Source organism: Hyla sarda, chromosome 7, assembly GCF_029499605.1.
Source record: "Hyla sarda isolate aHylSar1 chromosome 7, aHylSar1.hap1, whole genome shotgun sequence".
Taxonomy (NCBI): domain Eukaryota; kingdom Metazoa; phylum Chordata; class Amphibia; order Anura; family Hylidae; genus Hyla; species Hyla sarda.
This window is the reverse complement of record NC_079195.1, coordinates 85,755,114-85,778,337: the sequence shown is the minus strand read 5'-3', so window position 1 is coordinate 85,778,337 and position 23,224 is coordinate 85,755,114. Positions and strand designations below refer to the sequence as shown.

General features: G+C 42.4%; 1 protein-coding gene and 1 long non-coding RNA gene across 5 annotated transcripts in view; one reads left to right on the top strand and one right to left on the bottom strand.

Annotated features, from left to right (window-relative positions):
* Positions 1–6,736, top strand: part of LOC130282051 (uncharacterized) — a 61,632-nt gene extending 54,896 nt beyond the window's left edge. Inside the window, exon 4 of the long non-coding RNA XR_008846227.1 lies at positions 6,621–6,736. This is a non-coding gene — a long non-coding RNA (uncharacterized LOC130282051). The remainder of the gene's footprint in view (positions 1–6,620) is intronic.
* The window catches only part of ANK3 (ankyrin 3), a 332,095-nt gene that overhangs the window by 72,076 nt on the left and 236,795 nt on the right, over positions 1–23,224 (bottom strand). For all 4 annotated transcript variants that reach the window (XM_056529886.1, XM_056529883.1, XM_056529885.1 and 1 more), the window contains 3 exons: positions 20,446–20,569; positions 6,639–6,741; positions 1,505–1,611 (listed from right to left, as the gene is read on the bottom strand). In XM_056529886.1, the coding sequence (XP_056385861.1) occupies positions 1,505–1,611; positions 6,639–6,741; positions 20,446–20,569 (334 nt within the window). The remainder of the gene's footprint in view (positions 1–1,504; positions 1,612–6,638; positions 6,742–20,445; positions 20,570–23,224) is intronic.

Below are 23,224 nucleotides of genomic sequence, written 5' to 3'. Positions count from 1 at the left end.
TGCAAACACCACTAGGGGGAGCTAACTCTATATGGATTTAGACTGCATGGAAGCTGTATACATTTGTATGCAATGAGTGCATAGGAATCACATGCACTGCTCTCATAGGTATATATCACTGATATTGCAGGGCTGTGATATTTCTATTATAGGGAGAATAACTGACAAACCAGAAAGGATGTGTATGTAGAAATGTAGACAAGTTTGTGTGTGTGCACAACAGATGGTAGGCTAAAAACGAAAAGACCCTGGGTCTGTTCTAGTAATACTCATGCCAAGCTACAGGGACCATAGTGCCAATGAGTCTTTAGTAGACTGGAGACAGCTATTAACAGCAGCAAAATGCCTGAATTCCAAATAAGAAGTAATAATAATAAAACAGCCGTATGAGTTAGACAGATTCACAGGGTGGAGGAGAGTCTGAAATTCCCCGTATCCTTACTCCCCACAAAGAAAGGGAGTAGTTCTTATATCAATATTTCAAAAACTGCTATGTATGTGAGAAATATCTATACATATCAATATAGGATTTTTATAGTGTCCTACATGAAAATACAGAATACAGCGGTCTCTCAAGTTACAATATTAATTGGTTCCAGCTCGACCATTGTTTGTTGAAACCATTGTATGTTAAGACCAGAACTCTATGGAAACCTGGTAATTGGTTCTAAAGGCACCAAAATGTCATCCAAAAATAGGAAAAAGTGAAAATTAAAGAAAAATAAGTAGATTACTAATATAGATAAAGCAAATCCTTACATATAAAAGTAAGAAAGATCTGTTGGGAGATGTAAATCACTGTCTATGTCAGTGTTTCCAAAGGCTGTCCGGGCATGATGGGAGTTGTAGTTTTGCAACAGCTGGGGGCACCCTGCTTGGGAAACACTGGTCTATGTAGAGGACAGGATCTTCTTTTTCAGGCAATGTCCTAAAAAAGTAACATGGAACCACCCTCACCTGGTGTCCAAAGGAGCAGGTAACTCTGGTACAGGTAAAGTGTACAGAACATGTAATACCTCCCTGTACTGTAGGGGGCGCTACCAGACATCAGTCAGTGCATACACTTCAGTAATACAGGGGTTTTACCAGTAAAATGCCCATTCAGATTGGTCAGTTCTTCTGGCCATTGACACGTTTCACAGATCTGGACTGTCTGTACATTGTATGTTGAGTCTGGTTTCAACTGGTTTCAAAGACCATTGTATGTTGAAACTATTGTATGCTGCGGCCATTGTAAGTTGAGGGAATCACTGTACATAGCTCACTATTTATAAAGACCGGTGATCCCTACTCCTGCTGCAACCCAGACTTACAAAAAGAACTCCTCGGATTTGACAATGCTCAATAGGTAACCTCAGCAAGAGCACAAAGTCACTGCCTTATACTATTAGATCATATCTACTGCTATGTGGATGTCTTACGTCCCAAAATATCTATGTTCCACAAAATCTAATAACCATTTGGTAATTTTATATACATATATAAAAATGTAGTTTTAACTTACCCAGAATGCACAGGGCTTGAGACAAGATTGACGTTGTCCAAAGTGTCTGCAGCCCAGCTATAGTGCCTCAACGAGTCGGAGTCGAATTCTCTTGTAAATGAAAGGTGCTGAAACACAGATAGGTAGAGCAGAGAAGGGGTTTATTGTAGTACTGGCTAAATACAGTAAGGAAATAACAACTGGGGACTGTAAGCTCCAAAACACTAAGATAGATGCTATTCCCTTACTACTGCTTACCTGGGAATTTAAAAGGGTACTCCGGTGAAAAACTTTTTTTTTTTTTATTTATTTATTTATTTTTTTTAAATCAACTGGTGCCAGCAAGTTAAACAGATTTGTAAATTACTTCTATTAAGAAATCTTAATTCTTCCTGTACTTATTAGCTGCTGAATACTACAGTGGAAATTCTTTTCCGTTTGAAACACAGAGCTGTCTGCTGAATCACGAGCACAGTGTCCTCTGCTGACATCTCTGTCCATTTTTAGGAACTGTCCAGGGTAAAAGGAAATCCCTATAGCAAACATATGCTGTTCTGGACAGTTCATAAAATGGACAGAGATGTCAGCAGAGAGCACTGTAGTATTCAGCAGCTAATAAGTACAGGAAGGATTAAGATTTTTTTAATAGAAGTAATTTACAAACCTGTTTAACTTTCTGGCACCAGTTGATTAAAAAAAGAAAAAAAAAAAAAAAAGTTTTTCACCGGAGTACCCCTTTAAAGAGAGAATAATAAAAAAAAAATGTTTCTAAAGTTTTCAAATCAGTTAAACTCCCTCGCCAAGAGGGCTTGTGGCCAATTCAGGGAGTCAGTGAAATGGGCATGAATTTAATTTTACGTGAATATCAGGTGATGGGCGGGATTATACAGTTGGTGGTGGTGAGGGGGGGGGGGGGTAATTAGGTAAACACGCCCCTCAAAGTATAACATTTACACTCCCTGACTGTAAAATCCCACCCATCACCTGATAGTCAGGCCCATTACTAAAATTAAGTTCACACTCATCTGACTGATTCTATATACCCTATCTCAGGAACAGAACAGCGTATCAAGAAACTGTAAAACTATGTGTGATCAGGACACTTTATACTATTTAATGACAATCTAATCTTTGGGGATTTTAAACAAGTCATCTTTAAGGTGCTTTTATATTACAGACCAGAGATTATCAGTAGGGTCACTTCAGCTGTTATGCTCTAAAACTGGCTGCACTCCAAGTACCGTATTTTTCGCCGTATAAGACGCACTTTTTTCTTCCCCAAAACTGGGGGGGAAAAGTTGGTGCGTCTTATACGGCGAATACAAACCTATCGGGTCGGTCCCTGCGGCCATCAACGGCCGGGACCCGCGGCTAATACAGGACATCACCGATCGCGGTGATGCCCTGTATTAACCCTTCAGATCAAAGCTGACCGCAGCGTCTGAAGCGAAAGTCGGGCTGTTCAGGACCGCTTCTGTGAAATTGCGGCATCCCGAACAGCTTACAGGACACCGGGAGGGACCTTACCTGCCTCCTCGGTGTCTGCTCTGTGCCGGGATCCCCTACATGGCGTCGCTATCCTTCGCATCATCATGTCGTCGCGCACGCCATCCCGTCATCCAAAAGGAGCGGTGTGCGTAGCGATGTGATGACGGTGACGTGATGATGGTGACGGAGAGCGTGGATCCCGGGGAAGAAGACATCCAGAGCGTCGGGGACACCCCGGGGACGCGGCGACAGCGATGGAGCGACACCCAGGGCAGCGTTGACGGGTCCGGAGCGGCGGGGACACGTGAGTATTACCTCCTATCCAGTGGTCTTCAACCTGCAGACCTCCAGATGTTGCAAAACTACAACTCCCAGCATGCCCGGACAGCCGTTGGCTGTCCGGGCATGCTGGGAGTTGTAGTTTTGCAACATCTGGAGGTCCGGAGGTTGAAGATCACTGTTGGGTGCAGAATCTTTTTTTTCTAGATTTTGCACCTTTAAAATTGGGTGCATCTTATATGGCGGTGCGTCCTATAGGGCGAAAAATACGGTAACCATTCAGGGTTATCAGTAAAGCATGACATCTTAGAATGTTTTATAGTCCAGAAATTATTCGTTAAGTTCTACGAATTCTTGAGATATATATATATATATATATATATATATATATATATATATATATATATATTTTAAATAAAGAAAGCTGTTTAATGTGTGGAATGTCATCATGGTACCACATGCAAAAAAAAAAAATGTTTTCTTCTGTGAAGTGTTAAGGGAAAAGTCTCTTTAACATATCCTTGTACCTGTGACTACAATTTTAGAACGCAAGGAATTTAGGGAACTACTTTTTGAAGCAAGTTTGTACAATAATATATTATATATTGGATAAACATATTGTATTAAATCTTTATACCAATGTTATGGGCTTTTATGCTTGAGGTATTATGCAAAACAGTGGTCATTTTTATAAATTTCTGTATGTTTAATGTAATATGTAGGTACTAAAGCTTTTCTTTTTTTGTGTGTGTGTGTTCCTCATTATTTGTATTGCATGTAAAGCAAAGCAGATGGAGTGATGTTTCAACCTTTGTTGGCCCTATCTAACACTGGAAAATGTATTGTTCTGAATATGTTGACTTATATAATACAGATAATCCTATGTGAGTGGCTCACAATTGCCTATTAGTCCAGGTGCACTGATAGACATATTCCTGCCAAATGCTTCCCTGTTCATTAATAAATGTATTATTTAAACACCTGACAGTCGCTTCTCACAGAATTGTCAGTGACCTAAAGTGAAACAGATGGCTTCCGAAAATGAGCGGGATTAAAAAGTTGACTTAATTGTAATTAGTATGTTACTTGTATACATGCAAAGAGATATCTCTTTAGAGCAGTGCAGCTGTTCCATGTCCTGAGGTCTGATAACCTCTTACAGGACCGGGGTTTAAACTTTCCACATTAAGCAAATGGCTTTAAAAAAAAAATAAAGAAAAATACTTAGAAAAAAGCTAATGAATAAGCAGGGTACAGGGTAGGTTCAGCTGACATTTTTATCATGTGTAGGGGGGATTTAATAGATGTAGACCCTGAACAGCAGACCATGCACTATATTTGCAGAATGCCTTTAAGCCATGTTTGAAAATACATTTTATACAGACATATCAAAAGTTTTCAATATCTGGGGTCTGGGTGCTGAGACCCCCACTGCAGGAGACAGGTTCCATAGACTTTTTATAGAACGCGTCTCCTTTATTAAGGATAGAGATGGGAGAGAAGTATTGCTCTCTGCCTGTTCCAGGGCCCGGCAAGGGTTTCAGCACTTAGACCATGACTGATGAAATCTTTTGACTGTCTATGACATGTCAAAAGTTTTTTGAATGGCAATGACACCTTAAAAGGGGTACTCTGACCCTAATACATCTTATCCCCTATCCAAAGGATAGGGGATAAGATGTATGATCGCGGGGGTCCCACCGCTGGGGACCCCTGCAATCTCTCATTCCGCACCCACCTTTGTGAGCGCTCTGTAGTGCTGGAGGCACCGAGTGTGAAGTGTGAAGACCATGGGGGCGGGGTGTGATGTCACATCTCCGTCCCCGTGTGACGTCACACCCTGCCCCCTGAATGCAAGTCTATGGGAGGGAGTATGCGGAGAACTCACAAAGGTGGGTGCGGAATGACATATTGTGGGGGTCCCAGCGGCAGGATACATCTTAGCCCCTATTCTTTGGCTAGGGGATAAGATGTATTAGGGCCGGAGTACCCCTTTAAGGACATCTTTAGGATGGTTGTATATAAGGCACCTGTCCATGGAATATATATAATCCAATAGAGATTATAAATTTGTATTCTCTTATTAATTTGGTTTATTGGAATATGATCACAGAAAGTAGAGATATTGTAAAGGAGGTTCAAGTTTTATATATGAAAAAGTTGTATGTAGGCCCACAAATTCTTGAATAATGTGTCATTCTGACCAACCTCTAGGTCTGTATGTGTTCCTTCTACTTGTGATATACTTATCACAATTTTCATCCAGCCTCCTTGGCCCGATGCCTGAGAGAACAGCTGAGGGTTGTTTATGAAATAAGAAGCATGTGTGGCTAATGGCGGATGAATAAAAGGTCATCAGGACAGTATACAATGCAAATAAACAAGGATATAAACTCATGTGCATTGTGGGCTAGAAGAACATATGTTCTACTGGACGTTCACATGTATACAATTTGGACATTTGCCCTACAACAAATGAACTAAGAATTTGAAGACAGTATACAGAAGGTCATCAGTATTAACATCTGCTCATTTCTGAATCCCAATGTTTATGTGTTTGAGATGACAATGTAATCATCAATTTCTTCTAGTAACATAGTAGCATCGGTGACCTTCGAACTCAGAGATGTTTATTAAGCTGTTGACCGGGTGGTTGTTTACATTTTTTTTTTATAAATCACAATAAAATATTCTGGTAATGAATGGGAAAGGGGCGTGATCATGGGCAGAATGTTGGGCAGCAGGGGATGCTGGGATCTGGAGGATCAAGCCACAGTACTCCAACCCTATAACCCTAGGCATCCTTTTTCCAAAGGATAGGGGATAAGATGTCTGATCGCGGGGGTGGGATGGGTTCAGGCCACAGCCGTGTTCAGAGCACTGCGGTGCTGGCTTGGAAATGGCAAGGGGGGGGGGGCCCAGTGGCCGGACCCCCCCGAGATCAGACATCTTATGCCTTATCTTTTGGATAGGGGATAAGAAGTCTAGAGGCGGAGTAACCTCATGGAAGCCAAGATGTTCAAGTTTTACAGAGCCCAAAATGGATGATAATATAGTGCAATAATCTGTACCTCTAGTTCACCGATTATGGGTGCAAGTTTCTATTTTTGGTTGTGCCTGCTCTATGTCTGCTTTGTACAATCACTTTTTAATAGAAGAGTCCTTGGACAATAAGCCACTCCCTACTCTACTCTCTACAAGTGTTTCTCATGGTGGACCCCCACTTTAATCACTATTCCATAACTGAATATTTGCAAAACATATATAGAGGCAAACCCGTTATTGCAGATCTTTAATATCTGGCATAAGAAAGCATTATTCTACTGACAATGGTCATTATTGCAATTAAACATCATTTATATGTTTTCAGCAGGAAACATGAACATACCTGATCCTTTGAAGGTGCAAGTAGTTCTTCAATCATCATACTGTCCCGGGCAAAAGAACTCCTGTTCAGTGTGTAGGACCTATCCGAACTGAAGGAGCGGAGGCTGTTGTTGCATTTACAATTTACCACAGTACACGTAGATGACAATGAGATGGATGGAAAAAAAAGGAAACAATGAATGCAGCTTCCAGGGCAAAACAAAATATGATAAAAAATGATCAGAGCAGCAATGAATTTAGAAAATTGTACGAATGAGATAAAAACTGTATTCGTCACAAATGATTTGGATAATATGGCATTTGGGGAAAAAAATGTATTGGAAAGAAAAATGTTTATAATCATAAACTATTTATAGTTCAGCAAACATGGCTGAGCAGCTCATTGTGGACACTGTCAACTTTACAGTCAAGTTTATGTGTCATATGAGAATGAAACCCTGGAAGATACATGATAGGCAGACTACAAGCCAAACCCTACTGCTAATAGACAAAGCAAAAACATAAAACTAAACATTAAGTAACTCACTCACTTCACTCCATTATACTCAATATGGCATGCACTTCACAGTTAATTGCATCATCAGAACAGTGGGTTAAATGGGTTGGTGGAAAAATAACTTCAGGATTTCCAAACGTTCATGTGTTTTTGCATCCAGTTAAAAAGTGGTTTGTTTGATTTTTGTTTTTTTTGTAAAGTCAGAAAAATGTATTTTTAAAACATGATGCCTATCCTGTAGCATACTGTTGCTATTGACTTCTAGGTCAATGACTTCTGGATATTGTTCAGTATACGGGACAAAAAAATTGACCCTGCATATTTTATGTGTCTTTTTGCGTCCTTTGTAATGGTAGATTTGGTCAAAAAACTAAACAGGACCTTTCAATGGGTTGCAAAAACACCATAAAAGGTCACTGGCTCACATTAACTGTGCAGTTTATGCCAAGTTTTGCCATAAACGGAACCATTAAAACGTTTCCGCAATAACATTTTATGAATTTTCATGTTGCTTGCCTACTGTGGTAAGTGACCAGCATTGATAAGGTCACATTTATTATATATATATATAATATATATGCTGACATGAGATATTAAATCACTTATTTTGTTGGAGTGCTGCGCCTGTATCTGGTTCTTATATATATATATATATATATATATATATATATTTATATGTATTATTAAGTAAATGGCCTGAAATATGACAGACGACAATACAGCAGACATGTTTTTCTGTTCAATTCTACCTGCTCAAAACGTATTAAAATGCTTGGGGTAAATATCTGGTGCAGATCACTCCAACTGTTTCTTTTACTTAGACTTACTTAAAAAAACTAGTAAATGTGATCCTATAAATCTTAAAACCTACACTAGCTCTATGGTAGTGGTATCCAACAAGGAATATAGTAAACCTATTACTGGAAGGCATCTAGACCTCTCTTTCCACGCAAGTATGCTTTAGTTAAAGGGCTCCCTTGCCGGAAAACATCTTATCCCGTATTCAAAGGATAGGGGATAAGATGTCTTATCACGAGGGTCCCGAAGCTGGTCCCGCGATCTCTGCTGCGGCAGCCCAGTCATCCAGTGCACAGAGCGAACTAAAGCCGCCACGTCCCTTTCATTCATGTCTATGTGAGGAGGCATGACGGCTACGTAGTAGCCGTCATGCCCCCTCCCATAGACATGAATGGAGGAGAAGTGAAGAAGCTTCCATGTTTTGGACACCGCCGCTGCCGGCCCAGAGATCGCGGTGGTCCCCAGCAGTGGGACCCCCCTGATCAGACATCTTATCCTTTATCTTTTGGATAGGGAATAAGATGTTTTCTGGCGGAATACCTTGTTTGCAGGTCTTTTTAAAATACTTTTTTTAACAGAAGAAACAGAAAGGAAAAGCATAAAAAAATCTTAATCTTTCAGTCCTCTCTCAATGGTATCCAGTCCTGTTATTTTTTTTTTTTTTTTACATAAAAACCTGCATTAAACTACTGATCCATGTTAAAGGGGTTATCCAGGAAAAACATTTTTTTTATATATCAACTGGCTCCAGAAAGTTAAACAGATTTGTAAATTACTTCTATTAAAAAATCCTTTCAGTACTTATGAGCTGCTGAAGTTGAGTTTTTTCTTTCTGTCTTAGTGCTCTCTGATGACACGTGTCTCGGGAACCGCCCAGTTTAGAAGCAAATCCCCATAGCAAACCTCTTATACTCTGCGCAGTTCCCAAGACAAGCAGAGATGTCAGCAGAGAGCACTGTTGCCAGACAGAAAACAACAACTCTTCAGCAGCTGATAATTATTAAAAGGATTAAGATTTTATAATAGAAGTAATTTACTAATTTGTTTAACTTTCTGGAGCCAGTTGATATAAAAAAGAAAAAAGTTTTTTTCCTGGAATACCCCTTTAATGTCTATATGGCTAGCCTATGTTTCTAAAGCAAAAACCAGGGTTGGATTTATAGGAGACAAAAATATTGTTTCCTCAGATAATCATATCGTGGCTCTGCATAGTATGGGGACAAAATAGGGAAGCTATTTTCCTTTTCATACATAGACATATAGGAGGTTTTTATGCATCAGGTACTGTTTAAAATCTATTGCATGCCATTTTTACAGAGGAATATCTCCAAAAATGGCACCCCATAGAATCATAAGGAGGCACGTGGACATCTTGTGGCTCTATACCATGGGGCTGATCTGATTACAAAACATGCCTTGTTGACATAAGCATTGCATCCCTGCTCATTATATATAAAACGGGTATATTTACCCTGATTTAACCCTGATCATGCCATTAGGGAAAAAATATGTCATGGATACAATATTAAATAAAATTAAAAAAATGTCTTTCTTGTTAAATTTTAAATACATTGGGGCCCTTGACTAGGTTGTGAAGAAGTGAACTTGGGCACCGCCACAATTCTGATTTAGAAGTCTCATGGACAGATGTAGGTTATTGCACACATTAGTCTCCAATATTAATATTCCTTACACATACACTCTTTGAGGCACACATTAGAAGACTATGTTTTATATGAGCAGCATTTCATGTATTAATAACCATTTTTCTTATTTATTTTCTTAGACTATGCATGATATTTATGGGTTTGGCCATTTTATGGTGGAAGAAATAATGCCTTTAAAAACAGAAGCCGCAACACAAAGCAACCACTTGGGGTTTGACGCTTTCTGCTTTGCTTTCTGCTTCTACTGGTAAAGGCAGTCATTTCTGGCCACTGTCTATATAGATGGGTGCAGTTTATCAGACCATTGGGTACCAGTAATACTTAAAGTGTACCTGTCGTCAACAAAAACTTGTTATATAATGTAGATAATACAATTATATGTAGATTTGTACTATACAATGATTAAACAATGTGTATATTTTTGGGTGATAAAACTCTGTCCCTGCAGCTATTGTCTGTGTGTCTCTATGATGAGTCCAAAAACAGGAAGTGAGGGTAGGACAAGCAGGGATCTGTGCAGGCTCCTGGCTTGTCAATCATCCTGATGTATGAGCCAGGAGCATGTTACAGAGTCTCAGTGTACACTGTCCTGCTTTTTCTTACTGCACAGAGCCCTGCTTGTCCACTCTCACTTCCTGTATTTGGACTCCTCATAGAGACACACAGAAAATAGCTGCAGGGACAAAAATATACACATTTTTTAACCAATGTATATTACAAATATACATGTAATGGTATTATCTACATGGTATAAAAAGCTTTTGTTGACGACAGATACACTTTAAAAAAGGAAAACTTCAAAAAGCCCCTTTGGGTGTAATCTTCAAATGTGGTAAAAATGTTCTATTAATCAAGGTCCAAGAAAACAATGTTATAACCTCCTTTCAACCACTGCTATTTCTTACGATAATTTTAATGCCCAAAGTTTTGGGGAATAAAGATACAGAGGTGCATATGCGAGAACTTGTGGCATTACCTTTACTTACTGTAGAGTTTGTTATATCATGGCTATTTTTGAATCCAACCAGTCAGAGAGGCAGGCCAAGTAACAGCTGCTGGCCTCCTCCCTGCCCTGACCCATTCCCTGCCCTGACTTCCCCAAAATGCTGTGTGGGAATAAAGTCCTACTTAAATGTGGGTATGTTGGAGAAGCTCAAAATATTGTTTTGTTACACCAGTCTAAACCTTGCAAGTATTACTATATCACTGGTCCTTAATAATATGGCAAACTGCAATAAATCAGATACAGAACCAACCCTCAAAAGATTACATATAAAATGGCCTCTACCCAAATCTTTACATTAGTATTGGTTTTCCAAAAAGTTAAAATGTTAATAAACAGGAAAAGCTGCTTTAAACCAATGCATGATGTATAAAAAAAAAACTTTCCTAAAGCAATGGAGAAATTGTAAAGGACATAAAAACCACAACTTTCCAAACATAGAAATAAAGAAAAGAATTGCTACTACACAGCACAATAATGACATGATATGAATGACAGTGAGCAAAAGTTAAAGCAACAGTCTGAAACGATGGATCACATGCCTTCTTACCTGATTTTAGGACTAGTATAAAGAAATTTATTTTGAACAAGGAAAAAAAAAAGTAAAATAAAAAAAATCAGATGCAGCAAATGTAAAAACTATAAATGAATAAGCAGTTGGATCACTGACTTCTCTGTACATGTTATACACAAATATCTGTATAGTTTACTGGTAATGGAACATCTTGTCAGCAATGTACAGACTTTTATAAAGGACATTATGTGTATAACATAAAATTTGTGATTTGATATGTTAAAAAAATTTCAAACAAGAATAAAATGTTGATGAATGAAAGCTTTTTCCAGGCAACAATACAGTACATTAAATATAAAGTAACGTGCATCTTGATCTGATGTATGCAATATCCAGGGTCAGAGTACCTATAGGCACATGGTTAGATAGGACTAGTCATCAGGATTCTAGGCTGACCCTTTTCAGCGTCTGGTTATAAACCTTTCTTTTATTATAAAAATAAGCCTCAGAAACCCCCAGATAGTAAGAGCCCAACCCATGTCCTCTATTTAACTGCCTATTTACCTTTTTTTTCAGCCATCAAAACCTGTTTGACTGATAGCCACAAGAAAATGTGGACATAGTCTGACCTACCCTAGGCTCCTACTTTGCTGGGGAACACCCCTTGGGCTTTTTAGGCACATTGCATATAAACAAAAAGGCTTATATCTGGGCCCTGGAAATGAGTATGAAGGTAAAAAACTAATAAAAATTGCCTGTAATCTTGATGACTAACCTATCTAGCCATGCTTTGTTTTTTTTTTTTTTTTTTTTACACCCCTGTTTTCCTGCTCACAGGTCTGCTTTAAGAGTGTGTAGGTATATACAAAGTAGGTGTTTTATATGTTACTAAGGGTTTTAAAGAGATGTAGGTGTTAGTACAGGACACCCGGGGGGCTGATGTAAAAGATGTAGAAAGTGTGGAGCAGAAAAGTCATACTTGATAAGGCGCGGCATAGTTAATGGGCCAATTTTAAGGTTGGGTTCACACATACTATTTTCATAAGAGTTTTTTGTCAAAACCAGAAGAGAGTCCAAAACACAAGGAAAGGTGCAAATCTTTTCATTGTAGTTTTCTGTTTTTGGTTACGCTTCTGGTTTTGGCTAAAAATACTGTCACGATGCCGGCTGGCGGGTAGTGGATCCTCTGTGCCAGAGAGGGATTGGCGTGGACCGTGCTAGTGGATCGGTTCTAAGTCACTACTGGTTTTCACCAGAGCCCGCCGCAAAGCGGGATGGTCTTGCTGCGGCGGTAGTGACCAGGTCGTATCCACTAGCAACGGCTCAACCTCTCTGGCTGCTGAAGATAGGCGCGGTACAAGGGAGTAGACAGAAGCAAGGTCGGACGTAGCAGAAGGTCGGGGCAGGCAGCAAGGATCGTAGTCAGGGGCAACGGCAGGAGGTCTGGAACACAGGCTAGGAACATACAAGGAACGCTTTCACTGGCACAATGGCAACAAGATCCGGCAGGGAAGTGCAGGGGAAGTGAGGTGATATAGGGAAGTGCACAGGTGAAGACACTAATTGGAATCACTGCGCCAATCAGCGGCGCAGTGGCCCTTTAAATCGCAAAGACCCGGCGCGCGCGCGCCCTAGGGAGCGGGGCCGCGCGCGCCGGGACAGGACCGAGGGAGAGCGAGTCAGGTACAGGACCGAGGGAGAGCGAGTCAGGTACGGGAGCCGGGGTGCGCATCGCGAGCGGGCGCTACCCGCATCGCGAATCGCATCCCGGCTGGAAGCAGAATCGCAGCGCCCCGGGTCAGTGGATCTGACCGGAGCGCTGCAGCGGAGAGAGTGTAGCGAGCGCTCCGGGGAGGAGCGGGGACCCGGAGCGCTCGGCGTAACAGTACCCCCCCCCCTTGGGTCTCCCCCTCTTTTTAGGGCCTGAGAACCTGAGGAGCAGACTTTTATCTAGGATGTTGTCCTCAGGTTCCCAGGATCTCTCTTCAGGACCACAACCCTCCCAGTCCACTAGAAAAAAAGTTTTCCCTCTGACCTTTTTAGAGGCTAAGATCTCTTTGACAGAGAAGATGTCCGAGGAGCCGGAAACAGGAGTGGGAGGAACAGATTTGGGAGAAAAACGGTTGAGGATGAGTGGTTTAAGAAGAGAGACGTGAAAGGCATTAGGGATACGAAGAGAAGGAGGAAGAAGAAGTTTGTAAGAGACAGGATTAATTTGACACAAAATTTTGAAAGGGCCAAGATAGCGTGGTCCCAACTTGTAGCTAGGGACACGGAAGCGGACATATTTAGCGGAGAGCCATACCTTGTCTCCAGGGGAAAAAACGGGAGGAGCTCTTCTTTTCTTATCCGCGAACCTCTTCATGCGTGATGAAGCCTGTAGGAGAGAATTTTGGGTCTCTCTCCATATAATGGAAAGGTCACGAGAAATTTCATCCACAGCGGGCAGACCAGAGGGCAAGGGGGTAGGGAGGGGGGGAAGAGGGTGACGGCCGTACACCACGAAAAATGGGGATTTGGAGGAAGATTCAGAGACTCTGAAGTTATACGAGAATTCGGCCCATGGAAGGAGATCTGCCCAGTCATCCTGGCGGGAGGAAACAAAATGTCGCAAATAATCACTCAAGACTTGGTTAATTCTTTCTACTTGTCCATTGGACTGGGGATGATATGCAGAAGAAAAATTTAATTTAATCTTGAGTTGTTTACAGAGAGCCCTCCAGAATTTAGACACGAATTGGACGCCTCTATCCGAGACGATCTGCGTAGGCAATCCGTGAAGACGAAAAATGTGTACAAAAAATTGTTTAGCCAACTGAGGCGCTGAAGGAAGACCAGGAAGAGGGATGAAATGTGCCATTTTGGAGAATCGATCAACGACCACCCAAATAACAGTGTTGCCACGGGAAGGGGGTAAATCAGTAATAAAATCCATACCAATCAGAGACCAAGGCTGTTCGGGGACAGGCAGGGGATGAAGAAAACCAGCGGGCTTCTGGCGAGGAGTCTTATCCCGGGCACAGATAGTGCAGGCTCGCACAAAGTCCACAACATCCGTCTCCAGAGTCGGCCACCAATAGAAGCGGGAGATGAGTTGCACAGATTTCTTGATGCCCACATGACCAGCGAGATGGGAGGAGTGACCCCATTTGAGGATTCCGAGGCGTTGGCGTGGAGAAACAAAGGTCTTTCCTGGAGGAGTTTGCCTGATGGAGGCTGGAGAAGTGGAGATCAGGCAGTCAGGTGGAATGATGTGTTGCGGAGAGAGTTCAACTTCTGAGGCATCCGAGGAACGAGAGAGAGCATCGGCCCTAATGTTCTTATCGGCAGGACGAAAGTGAATCTCAAAATTAAATCGGGCAAAGAACAGAGACCACCGGGCCTGGCGAGGATTCAGCCGTTGGGCAGACTGGAGGTAGGAGAGGTTCTTGTGGTCGGTGTAAATAATAACTGGAAATCTTGATCCCTCCAGCAGATGCCTCCATTCCTCAAGTGCTAATTTAATGGCTAGAAGCTCTCGATCCCCGATGGAGTAGTTCCTCTCCGCCGGAGAGAAGGTCCTAGAAAAAAAACCACAAGTGACAGCATGCCCGGAAGAATTTTTTTGTAAAAGAACAGCTCCAGCTCCCACTGAGGAGGCATCAACCTCCAATAGGAAGGGTTTGGAAGGGTCAGGTCTGGAGAGCACGGGAGCCGAAGAAAAGGCAGACTTGAGTCGTTTAAAGGCGTCTTCCGCTTGAGGAGGCCACGACTTGGGATCGGCATTTTTTTTGGTTAAAGCCACGATAGGAGCCACAACGGTAGAAAAATGTGGAATAAATTGCCTGTAATAATTGGCGAACCCCAAAAAGCGTTGGATAGCACGGAGTCCGGAGGGGCGTGGCCAATCTAAGACGGCAGAGAGTTTGTCTGGATCCATTTGTAGTCCCTGGCCAGAGACCAAATATCCTAGAAAAGGAAGAGATTGGCATTCAAACAGGCATTTCTCAATTTTGGCATAGAGTTGATTGTCACGAAGTCTCTGAAGAACCATACGGACATGCTGGCGGTGTTCTTCTAGATTGGCAGAAAAAATTAGGATATCGTCCAGATATACAACAACACAGGAGTATAGCAGATCACGAAAAATTTCATTGACAAAGTCTTGGAAGACAGCAGGGGCGTTGCACAGGCCAAAGGGCATGACCAGATACTCAAAGTGTCCATCTCTGGTGTTAAACGCCGTTTTCCACTCATCCCCCTCTCTGATGCGGATGAGGTTATAGGCGCCTCTTAAGTCCAATTTAGTAAAGATGTGGGCACCTTGGAGGCGATCAAAGAGTTCAGAGATGAGGGGTAGGGGGTAGCGGTTCTTAACCGTGATTTTATTAAGACCGCGGTAGTCAATGCAAAGACGTAGGGAGCCATCTTTTTTGGACACAAAGAAAAATCCAGCTCCGGCAGGAGAGGAGGATTTACGGATAAAGCCCTTTTTTAAATTTTCCTGGACATACTCAGACATGGCAAGAGTCTCTGGGGCAGAGAGAGGATAAATTCTGCCCCGGGGTGGAGTAGTACCCGGGAGGAGGTCGATAGGGCAATCATAAGGCCTGTGAGGAGGTAGAGTCTCAGCTTGTTTTTTGCAGAAAACATCCGCGAAGTCCATATAGGCCTTAGGGAGACCGGTTACTGAGGGAACCACAGAGTCACGGCAAGGGTTACTGGGAACCGGTCTTAGACAGTCCTTGGAACAAGAGGGCCCCCAACTCTTGATCTCCCCAGTGGACCAATCCAGGGTTGGGGAATGAAGTTGAAGCCAGGGAAGTCCAAGGAGAATTTCCGAGGTGCAATTGGGGAGGACCAAAAGTTCAATCCTCTCGTGATGAGATCCGATGCTCATTAGAAGGGGCTCCGTGCGGAAGCGTATGGTACAGTCCAATCTTTCATTGTTTACACAATTGATGTAAAGGGGTCTGGCGAGACTGGTCACTGGGATGTTGAACCTGTTGACGAGAGAGGCCAAAATAAAATTTCCTGCAGATCCAGAGTCCAAGAAGGCCACGGTAGAGAAGGAGAAGGCAGAGGCAGACATCCGCACAGGCACAGTAAGACGTGGAGAAGCAGAGTAGACATCAAGGACTGTCTCACCTTTGTGCGGAGTCAGCGTACGTCTTTCCAGGCGGGGAGGACGGATAGGACAATCCCTCAGGAAGTGTTCGGTACTAGCACAGTACAGGCAGAGGTTCTCCATGCGGCGTCGTGTCCTCTCTTGAGGTGTCAGGCGAGACCGGTCGACCTGCATAGCCTCCACGGCGGGAGGCACAGGAACAGATTGCAGGGGACCAGAGGAGAGAGGAGCCGAGGAGAAGAAACGCCTCGTGCGAACAGAGTCCATATCTTGGCGGAGCTCCTGACGCCTTTCGGAAAAACGCATGTCAATGCGAGTGGCTAGGTGAATAAGTTCATGTAGATTAGCAGGAATTTCTCGTGCGGCCAGAACATCTTTAATGTTGCTGGATAGGCCTTTTTTAAAGGTCGCGCAGAGGGCCTCATTATTCCAGGACAATTCTGAAGCAAGAGTACGGAATTGTACGGCATACTCGCCAACGGAAGAATTACCCTGGACCAGGTTCAACAGGGCAGTCTCAGCAGAAGAGGCTCGGGCAGGTTCCTCAAAGACACTTCGGATTTCCGAGAAGAAGGAGTGTACAGAGGCAGTGACGGGGTCATTGCGGTCCCAGAGCGGTGTGGCCCATGACAGGGCTTTTCCGGACAGAAGGCTGACTACGAAAGCCACCTTAGACCTTTCAGTGGGAAACAGGTCCGACATCATCTCCAGATGCAGGGAACATTGGGAAAGAAAGCCACGGCAAAACTTAGAGTCCCCATCAAATTTATCCGGCAAGGATAGGCGTAGCCCAGGAGCGGCCACTCGCTGCGGAGGAGGTGCAGGAGCTGGCGGAGGAGATGACTGCTGAAGCTGTGGTAGTAACTGTTGTAGCATAACGGTCAGTTGAGACAGCTGTTGGCCTTGTTGCGCTATCTGTTGTGACTGCTGGGCGACCACCGTGGTGAGGTCAGCGACAACTGGCAGAGGAACTTCAGCGGGATCCATGGCCGGATCTACTGTCACGATGCCGGCTGGCGGGTAGTGGATCCTCTGTGCCAGAGAGGGATTGGCGTGGACCGTGCTAGTGGATCGGTTCTAAGTCACTACTGGTTTTCACCAGAGCCCGCCGCAAAGCGGGATGGTCTTGCTGCGGCGGTAGTGACCAGGTCGTATCCACTAGCAACGGCTCAACCTCTCTGGCTGCTGAAGATAGGCGCGGTACAAGGGAGTAGACAGAAGCAAGGTCGGACGTAGCAGAAGGTCGGGGCAGGCAGCAAGGATCGTAGTCAGGGGCAACGGCAGGAGGTCTGGAACACAGGCTAGGAACATACAAGGAACGCTTTCACTGGCACAATGGCAACAAGATCCGGCAGGGAAGTGCAGGGGAAGTGAGGTGATATAGGGAAGTGCACAGGTGAAGACACTAATTGGAATCACTGCGCCAATCAGCGGCGCAGTGGCCCTTTAAATCGCAAAGACCCGGCGCGCGCGCGCCCTAGGGAGCGGGGCCGCGCGCGCCGGGACAGGACCGAGGGAGAGCGAGTCAGGTACGGGAGCCGGGGTGCGCATCGCGAGCGGGCGCTACCCGCATCGCGAATCGCATCCCGGCTGGAAGCAGAATCGCAGCGCCCCGGGTCAGTGGATCTGACCGGAGCGCTGCAGCGGAGAGAGTGTAGCGAGCGCTCCGGGGAGGAGCGGGGACCCGGAGCGCTCGGCGTAACAAATACTGACCAAAATACTACCTGTGAACCCAATGTTAGGTGTGAGACAATCTATGGCTACAGACTACTGAAATGTACAGTCATTACCTGGTGGAGCAATTAAAATTATTCAACTTTTATTCCTACTTGTCTACATCTTCTACGCTGAAATGTTTTTCAGATGCCCTGAAATTTTCAGTATTTAAGGGAAACGTCTGTACAGCTTTCACTGTGAAAGAGGGCATTTTTGGCTTAAACATTGGAACACCAGCAAACACACCGCTGTAATCCAAAACACTTGCAGTAATCTCCTTCACCAACACAGTGCCCGGTTGTGTTGTGGGCTTTGAATAAGCTTCACAGAGAACGTATGGCTATGTCTCTGGCACTCACGGAACTCCAGAGAATACAGAGCTCTATATCTACAACAGCAGAGCTTTAACAGGCCTGGATTCCACATGCAAAGTGTAATATCCTGATAAACTGGTGGTAGTATGGGTTCTTCAGAAACCAAGGCAAAGAAAAAGTGAGCAGTGTTATAGTTAGATTATCTCTTAATTATTTGTATTCTTATAAGGAACATACTAAAATAATGCTAAAATACTTAGGTGGCACATCTGCACAAGAAATATAAGAGTATGTGCAAGTTAATAGCAGATAATGATGATGGTCTAATAGTTTTACTGGAGAATTTTCTAACTGTAGTGTTTTCTAACCTTTACATGTGTATTGTTAAAGGGGATGTGAGGGATTTAAAGAGAAAGGAAAAATATATTTTCCTCTGGATTGGCAGCTCATCCTCAAGTGAATGGAGCTGAGCTGCAATGACAAACAATGTCCATGTGCTAGAAAGGAGCTGTTAGTGGTGCAGAGTTAGTAGCATCAGGGAAATGGTGCCTTAAAGAGGCACTGTCATTGTTAAAAACTTTTCATATATTGCATTGACATATGACATTTCATAATATACACCTGTTAAAAAATGTTTACATTTTCACCTGAAATTCAAGCTTAAAATAGCCACCACTAGGGGTCGCCTGTCTTTTAGCCAGACAGACTAGTCTGGATTTTACAGCATACTGGACACCGGCCGTAAAGCATACCGGTATCCAGTATAGGAGATTTCTATTGTGTATGCAAAACTACAGATAAAGGATGTGTGGACATGCTGGGAGCTGTAGTTTTACAACAGCTGGAGGCAAAACTGCTCTAACACAGTTATTTGCAAAGATTGCAGCTTCAGTTGTTACTAAACAACAACTCCCAGCATTCTGAAATAGTCAAAGCTTTCTCGGACTCCTGAATAACAAAGAAGTTGATCAGACATTCAGGAGTCTGTGAAAGATGAATGACACACATAGTGACAGCTATGCTGATTAGCATCCAGCTTTACTAGGAGAAGATAAAACAGATAGAACATGTATTCATAAAAATGCTGTACTTTTATCTAAAAAATCCTTGCACTAATTTTATAAAGATCTATTCTTATATTTATACATTTTATCCTGTTATGAATTCACTAGAATGTCTTCTGATCACTGCAGGCAAGCTCCAAGTATCTTCCTCTGACACATGACACAGCATAAAACCAGAGAGGAAAGGGTTACAGAGTAGAGAGTACTGATTGGCTGACTGCCCAGGCTTGCTCCTGTGAGGGAGACAGACTGACACGCCCCCTCCAGCCTGCACAATGAAAAGTAACTCACCAGCAGATAAATGCTTATATCTGTGGATATATAGGTCCGAGACACATAAAAATTATATGCACATGATCAGGATTAGGTCCTGAGTAACATATCACTTTTTTTTCTTTTTTTTGCACTATGACAGGTACGCTTTAAGGGCCAGTATTATAAATGGCACAAGGAAGGTGCAGTGACCTGTTATTGATATTTTTTGGTGCTGCACCATGGGGTCTCATGGAAGGCAGAACTTTATTATAGGAAAATGAGTTAGGGGTCAGAAAGGTCCAGAGGACCAGATAAAGATACCAATCTGCCCCCAAAAAGCGTTTTCCTATAATAAAATTGTGTCCTATATAAGACTGCGTGGTACAGCAGTCCTTCAAACAACCCTATAGGATTCAACCTACAACCTATATAATCTCAAAGATTAAACATGGCTGCAGAAATTACAATGCCTTCTCCATTGGGACGGGTATCCGTTTAAGCCGACCAACCAGGTGAGCAGGTTTCCAATAACCCCTACCCCCTTTTCCTGGTCATACTGTTTTATCCTGTTTGCAAAGTAAAAAAGAAAAGGACTTTCATTATTTTATTATTTGTCTGCTGCTAAACATTGTTCTTTATGCCATTGACTCCAGCTAAAACAATCCAGAGATTAGGATATGCACCTCACAGGGTTTACTCTCATTATACTTTTCAACGCACCATGGCATTGTATACACATATTAGATTTACAGGTACTTTTAACAGCATTTGTGACTTTCCATGATTATGAAGTAAAAGCTCAAACTGAAAAGAGATGGAGAAATGTCAGACAATGGTGTATTGTGGAATACAGTGCCACCACACTGGGATTTACCTGGCTGATCTGGCTCCTAGGCTGAAGCCCATGTATCCTTCTTGGGGTAAAGAGTCATCCCCCAGTTCTTTCAGATCTTGTGGTCCAAGGTATTTGTCTGTGTCGCCTGTCATTGCATCTTCACCTAAGAAGAAAAACTGGCTGTAACTACGAGCAGTGCCTAATACAGGCCCTAATGATGATAGTGATACATTGGTAAATCCTCATTGTATACACTTCAACATCAAATCAATGACATGACAGCTGGGACATATTCCATACGTAAATCTCAATAATGCACACCACCACCAGAACGACACATAGATAACTGTGTCCCTGGATGATATATTAAGTGTTAGGAGGTTGTATGCTCAAAAACTGGTGTTACTATGCAGTAATTTGTGATATTAAATATGCACTGATATTATACAATGATTACTGCTTTGTAGTCATTTTGTAATGTTTTATACGCATGCTGTGAATACAATGCAAGTGAATGAGGTTTTGCAAAACTCCTTTCACGTGCATCACGCATGGATTTTAGGGAATGCCTCAGATTTTCAATTCCACAGCGTGCACTATATGTCACTGTCAGTTCTTCTGGATTTTTGCTGGGGGTACAACCCTTTGCAATACAAAGAAAATATTTGCAGATGTTACAGATTATTTGTAGTTATATGTATGTGCAGCACACCATGTTGGCATTATACCAAAATAGCTGATTCTTATTAAATGCATAGCATTCTGCATATTAATTCAGTTTTTGGGCATAGTTCTCTTCAATACATGTTATGATGTTAATTTCAAACATTAGAAAACCCAGAACAATGAGAAGTTGTTAGCTTATTTATTTAAGGTGGTTTATGTACCAACATATTCTGCAGCACAGTACAGAGATGGTCACTCTTCACATCTTTCCCTGTCACCAATGAATGGGGTTCACAATCTAAAATACCTTTCTAAAACATGCACATACTGTAGAGCTATTGTGTCACCCCATTTTTTATGGTCAAAGTATTTAAAAAAGTTCATTAACAGCTAGTAGTTCACTTTTTTACAGTGCCGAGACCTCGCCCCGCCCCGCCACCCCCCCCCCCCCCCCAATTATTACAAGAATCAGGGTAACTCATGCCTAAGCACTTCGGCACACAGCATTCTCCATCCAGTTTCACTAAAAAGCCCCATTATAAATCTACAAAGTAATCCTTAAAGCACAAAAGCCATCACTTTTTAACCCCCAGAATATTACCACCATGTTATTGCTGATGACCAGAAATAATTGTAGCCATTTCATTGTTGGCGCTTTCCATCTTTTATAACTTTTATATCTTTTTGTTCTGTGGTCAGCCACAGTCGTTTGTTATATGAACCCTGACTACGCCTATCCAACTGTGGCTGACCGCAGAATAAAAAGATTTTAAAAGATTGGAAAAGCACAGACAAAGGCATGGTTGCATTACATTTTTGGTCATCAGTAACAACATGGCAGTAGTCTGGGGGGGGGGGGTTAAAAAGTGATGACAGTTTCACTTTAAGTCTTGCAGTTTTCATTCTGACCACTAGTCCTAAGAGTAGGCTTTACCATACAAGTACATTGGGTCTGGTCTATTGTGCCTATAGCCATGGGTCCTGCTGTAAAGCATATCTCTATATGCTGCAAAAACCGATCAGACAGGGTGATTGCCCCGCTATTAATGTACAAACAAAATAAAAACAATTTACAATGAAAGAAAGAAAAAAAACTGATGAGAAATAAAAAAAATAAAAAAGTTTCAGTTTCAGTATCTAGCTCTAATTGCTTAAATTAAATTAATTTTAAGGAAGTAGTGATTCCATTTGTGAAATTTTTTACCCCCTCTCCGCATTAGTTATCTTATATATTGCATGGATAAAGTACATTAACTATACACATTAGGTAATCATTGACAGATTCCATGAATGACTATGGAAACTGATAGTAATCTAATGAATGCATAAGAAAATCCCATGTCTTGTCGCTGGACCATGATAAAATGCTCTAAATGGAAGGAACGAACTACCCCAAACCAACCCCCCCCCCCCCTACTGCTGTCCCCCGATATCTATCCCTGTGTGTGGCCAACCAGGTATTACAAATAATCTTGGAGGGACTGTGTGGAACTTTTGCCCAAAACAAAAGATTAAAAAAAACTACAAAAAAAAGAAAGAATTTAAAAATGAAAGCTAGAGCTGTAAATGAACGTCTATATAAACATAGGATGCATCACTCATCAATATTCTAAAAGCATTTTCCATATTCCTTATTTGGTTCTACAAATATTTGTATTCTGTGGTATTCAAAAAAAGGAAGGGGAGGGAGGAATCATTCAATGGAACTCAATGTGAATTACAAATATATACAAATATCTGTCTGACCTCAAGTGGATATGTTTTATATAATATATTTTGTATTTTTATATGTTTACACCATGTAGCCATAACAAAGTCCTATAGTTTAATGGCGACACAAAAAAGTTGATTTTTAGTAGTTCCACAAGCCTGGCATCACAAGCTTGTCACTTTCATGCTGCTACAACCATGTCCCAGTGGCTTCTTTCTGCCCTTCCGGCCCTGATGGATCTTTCCCTGTTTAGGTATAAAACAAAACCTATCAATCAAGGCTAGTGGGATAGGGAGAAGCCACTGGGGACCACCAAGACGAGAGGGATGGCAGGTTCCCTTTGAAATAACGCACACATGACAATGATGGGATCACAAATTGACCTCAAACTGTTACGCCGAGCGATCCGGGTCCCCGCTCCTCCCTGGAGCGCTCGCCACA